The 5,307-nt window shown below is 43.4% G+C and overlaps 1 protein-coding gene across 1 annotated transcript; it reads right to left on the bottom strand.

The window, feature by feature from the left end:
* Nucleotides 1–1,766: 1,766 nt before the first annotated feature.
* On the bottom strand, nt 1,767–4,810 carry LOC143022110 (uncharacterized). Its single transcript, XM_076180110.1, has 10 exons — nt 4,719–4,810; nt 4,536–4,614; nt 4,135–4,416; nt 3,880–4,014; nt 3,385–3,489; nt 2,967–3,173; nt 2,571–2,888; nt 2,318–2,485; nt 2,124–2,246; nt 1,767–2,047 (listed from the first exon to the last, which is right to left on the bottom strand). The coding sequence occupies exons 2-10, from the start codon at nt 4,587–4,589 to the stop codon at nt 1,823–1,825; spliced, it is 1,617 nt and encodes a 538-aa protein (XP_076036225.1). The 5' UTR covers nt 4,590–4,614; nt 4,719–4,810; the 3' UTR covers nt 1,767–1,822.
* Between the last annotated feature and the right edge of the window lie 497 nt (nt 4,811–5,307).

Raw genomic sequence — 5,307 nt, 5'->3', positions numbered from 1 at the left:
GATAGAATTAGATACAGATACAAAGAGAACTAGATACAGAGACTAAGACAGAAAGACAAGTGACAAAGATGGACATGAAAACAAACACATGGAGATATAAAGATATACAGAGGTGCAGGGACAGATACAGCGGGATAGATATAGACACTAATAGACAGGCATAGACATGCAGATAGGGATACAGACAAATACAGATGCATAGACAAATAGACGCATGGAGAGGAATAGACAGATAGGGATTGATACAAATACAGAAATGCAAAGGTATACAGATTGAGATACACAGAGGGATACAAATACAGAGACACCCCGATACAGATCGATGAATACAGGGACAGGGATAGAGACAGGAATAGAGACAAAGATACAGACAGAAGCAGAGGCTCCAACTCTTCCATCCAGTATCACTAGTACCAACCAGTGATTCTTAACTACAGAGTCCAACCCAAAGTAGAATCAAGCCATTGGAATGGCTCACTTTACCTCCAAGGTATACATTGGAGACTGACGAGATTTTACAATTTCGAAAGGTATGGGTCACCATTGTTGATCTGGCCAGAATTTTGGGTCGCTGCATGACAAGGCCAAGAACTAGTTTAAATAGTGGTCACATACTTCCGGCATCCACTGTCCAGCCAGTGGTAACAGTTGGAGCTTTATGCCGCGTCCACACGGTCGAGCTGTGCCTGGCAGACCTTGCCCTTACCGGGCAAAGTCAGCAGACTCTGCCCGCGAAGGTGTCCACACGTTTGACGATGGTGGTTGGAGGTTAGTTGGCCGCAAGCCGAGGTTGGAAGCGAGTGGTTCAGTGCGGTACGATAACCATGGTTCCCGCCATACTTGGAAAGAAGGTAGCACTTTACAGCATCTTAATTGCCGCCTGCATTAAAAAGAAAAAAAATCACGGAGACTTGCCTGGTGCCAGTATACACTAATACTAGGTGCGGACATGGTAAGGTTCGGGCTGTACTGAGCGGGTTTGCTAACTTTGCTCGCACCTCACCTCGTGTGTTTGGTAGCGATATCAGCCCTCCATCCACTGCCCGCAAATGGCGCCGGGAACTGACAGTTTGATGGTTTGCCCGATGAAATTGCCCGTTGTCGAGCAAAGCCCTCGTGCCCGGCGGACAGTGCTCGACCGTGTGGACGTGGCATTAGACAATAGTACAGCCAGTCCACCCGACACTTGTCCGATTCCTCGGTACATTAATGAAGCTTTGTTTTGTTGTCATGCTGACTTCATAAAGTCCAGAAGCACAAAAACCCATAATTAGAACTAGTCCTGGGCATCAACCCAGATTTTAGACACGCCCTACCCCGATACTTCCAATAGGTGCACTGTACAAGAGTTACCACCCGTATGTTCTGTACTATAATCACTTGTTCAAACAATCGAGTCCCTAAATCACGGGTCGTGGGGTTCACATCCAGCCACCCACGACACTAAGGATACTAGGATATGAACTACTTTAGATGTCCCACAATAAGAGATTAATTTAATTCTACGTCCCACCATGTGTTACACCCATGATTTTGGGCATCTTTAAAGACTCCAAGATCATAGTTTCACAGGGGAAGGACCTATTAGTCAAGATAAAGGTGGGAGATCTTCAGTCTAGTACCGACCAGCGTTGGCTTCATAACTTAACCTCGTTTCTAGACATTAAGCTAGGGAAGTTTAAGCTTAAAATATCAGGACAGCTCTGCATATGGAGCCGTCCGTTTGAAGTTTGAACCATTTGTGCTGTGAAAGATTAAGACCGCACTGTTAAATACTATTTTATTATGTTACATTGGCAGAACACCTGGAAACTTGTGTAGCTTATTCTTGAGGGTGAACATCCAAGTTAGACTGGTTATTCTCGTCGTCGTCTACAACTACGTTTGACTGGTTGCTGTCATTGCTATCTACAGCTACTTCACTTTGGTGAGGACGGGAACCAGATGGCAAGTCGTCCTCGACTAACGTTGTTTCGAGGACAGGGTGGTATGGTAGCAAACTATCTAGTATAGACTTCATCATGGGGCTGGTGCATACGTCGAAAGCCTGGAGAACAAGTGGAAGTCAGATTTGACATTACAAAAAAAAAAAGGTCCGAATCTTAATATATGGTTATACTTACAAGTACGATGTAGGCAATCAACAAGAAGGCTGCTGCGAGTATCGATAACCCAATGTTGTGTACGCAGGCTGCTATTAGGGCGACTAAGGTGGCCGTTCCTTCCAGAAGGAGGAAGCAGAGTTTCTGCAATACAAGACTCGTTAGCAGTGACCGAGGCTAAAAGTTTCATGTAGTTTACCAAGTATCATATTTACCTGGAAGTCCATGTTTGGGACAGGAATTGCCGTAAGGACTCTAGATAGAGCCATGACCGAGGATCGAGAGAATAGAGAGGTAGCCACAGCAACGAGAAGGGCGTTGCACCAACAACCGTTTCGCGATAACGAAAGTGCACCAAGGATGATCGTCACTTGAGCGAGAATCTGAAAGGAAGTAGATTCTAGACTTTTGTCCAATCCGAAAAAAAAAAAAAAAAAAAAATCAGTCTTAAAACTAAGAATTAGTTACCGATAGGGCCAAATTTTGCCAGAAGCATTTGGATCTATTTTCGTGGTCTTCATTTTTGTCGAAGACTCGACGGCAGAATTGTAGGAAGCCTTTTTCTTCCTGGTCGTGGGAGGGAACTACGAAGACGAAGAGGTTGGTGCATAGGTGTTCTGGGTAGCACATTAGAATTAAGTGAATGGCATGAATCATGGTACATATAATGGCAAGAAGTAGGGTTTCCGTGGAGAATTCCACGTAGTCGCTTGACGTAAAGAGAGGAGACACCAGCACGGACATCACAGCGTAGGTACAGGCAAGTACGAATGTCGACGCAGCTATCTGGAAGGCGCAGTTTATGGTAAGTATAGTTCCTATGAAGTTCTATATTATTTTACTTGTGAATGTAATTCATCTTACCCAGGAATATTGGAAGGCACCGAAGATGAAGGACAAAAGTCCATTTGCGTTGAGAATCAGAGTAACAAGCGTTGCGATCGAGCAGAACAAGGCGCTGGCAATTCCATAATTGGAGTATATACAAGGTTCCCCGGGACAAAATACGCTCGAAGAGCCAGACCAGAAGCTCGAGAAGAAGAAAGAGCTTAGGAGTACTGCAGACAAGACCTGGAATTAAACAATTTAATCTGACAGGGGATAAAGTAGGTTAAAGTGCGGGGCGAGGATTGGAATGTAGCCATGTTAATTCCTGGATTGAGATATTTAAACCAAGGGAGTTTAAATTTGAAGTACTTGCAGTCCAAACAAGTTTGTTGTCGGCATGGGATTAGAAGTTTGTTAATCTAAATTTCAACCGTATGGTAGATCCAGTACTTACGGTTCGGATTATGAATAATATAGAGTTGATTGAAAGGATTCTATTGAAGTTGAAGGTAATGACGGGGATATTTTGCCGTCTTAGGTGGATTATGTTGAGGAGTACCTACGGAAGAATGTAGTGTTAAAGGTCAGAGCTCTTGTATGCTTAAGTGCCGCAACGGGACAGTTCAGTGATGCCCCCCCCCCCCAATCACCATCCATTTCTTATTGGCTTGCGAAATAAACGCAATTTTGCATTTTATTTAACGTACCTATTGTAGGAAGGACAAGGGAAAATATTTTGCATGTTCTAACGGTAGAATACTCAGGATTCCTTTGACCTTGTAATTATGTCAGCCATATGGGTGGCATGTCCAGACGAATTGCCGCTTCCCTCCCCTCCCAAAATGTGCCGCCCAGGGCATGTGCACTCATCTCCCTCCCCCCCCCCCCATGGGAGGGGCTTGTTAAAAGACTAGAGTAGTTGGAGTTTCACAAATAAAGCGTTACATACCTGTTGTCCATTTAGTAGCACAGCACCGGCGTTTGATCCTATGATCATCCAAATATTGGAGAGGTTGTCGTTGTACAAGATGACGATGACGGTCCCCAAATGTAACGCTATACTCAAGACGCTGGAGTGAAGAGACTGCAATTTGGGGGAAATTTAAGTTGAGGTTTAGCATTTTTCCTAGTAGGTCCAATATCTGGTGGATACTTAAATTTAAGGTCTTTTTTTCAGAGTAGATACAACGTAGATTTTACGTACAATTGTAGTGTTGAATATGGTTCTGCTGATTATACCAGCAAGGATTATGCTCAGAGCAACAATTGCCGAAGTTCCACAGGACAAGTACACGTAAGTTCCTGGATAGTAGCTGTAGTCGTAGTAGTAAGAGTCGTCGTGGGGCGAGTCGTGGGACGAGTCGTGGGACGAATTGTAGAGCGAGTCGTAGGGCGAGACGGTGCTTTCATCAATAGAGTCAGGTTTTACATCTGTCGAATTTCCGGCAAGTTCGAAAGCCCAGAAACAGAACCCAGCATTGTACACCTGAAAGTACAGTAACGTCAATTAGCAGTGTTCACTATCGAACAAGCTTGACTAAACTATAGATACGCAGATAAGAGTACAAGTACACCTAGGCACTTTAACTACAGCCAGGTACCAACCGCCATGCAAGTGTAGGCGACGAACAGGATCCATGCCATTCCTTGACCACCCATGGCGTATTGTGCAAGATTGGCAGACCTGCAATTTGAGCGTCTGTTATTGGGAACTCTTGTTCTAGTTTGTTCGCATATTACGCTGTAATCATTGGAATCTAAGAACTCTATAAACTCTTCAGTACTTACAATTCTGTTAGCTTGGCGGCACTTGTAGAGCTGGCTGTCTACGACGGCTACAGACGTACTCACTGGATTTAACGCTTGGACCCCTGAACACACCTTCCTTGTGACGTAATACTGCTGTCGTCCGGAAGGAGGATGAATATAAGTTAACATAATAACACTTTTTAGTAATGAACAATTCCTAGCGTATTTTCATTAATATAATATATATTTTTTCCGTATTTCTAATATATATATTTTTACCCTATTTCTGTGATAGTAATGATCCAATCAGAAATCACTGCTACAACAAAATGGATACAAAACGACATTCGAAAGATCAGTGCATATTTCTGTGATTCTAATATATTATTACTAATAACAACCACCTCTCCTGTACTATCAATACTTTCATATGTTGAATATAAAAGTATACTACATATATTGGCAATGTTAAGCCTGCTAAATTTATACGCTGTATCGCTCTCTCAAACGGTTGTTAGTGATGACGAGGTTGCCTGTCGGCACCTTTGCAGATTTTGCTTTAGCCAACGCCAATTTATCTTATTCAAATTAGGTGTGGGAAACCCTATCAAAGGCTTCGTAAAGACTA

Source organism: Oratosquilla oratoria, chromosome 43, assembly GCF_046742065.1.
Source record: "Oratosquilla oratoria isolate Oo_2021 chromosome 43, ASM4674206v1, whole genome shotgun sequence".
NCBI lineage: Eukaryota > Metazoa > Arthropoda > Malacostraca > Stomatopoda > Squillidae > Oratosquilla > Oratosquilla oratoria.
The sequence above is the reverse complement of the archived record's forward strand: the minus strand, read 5'-3'. Positions and strand labels throughout refer to the sequence as shown.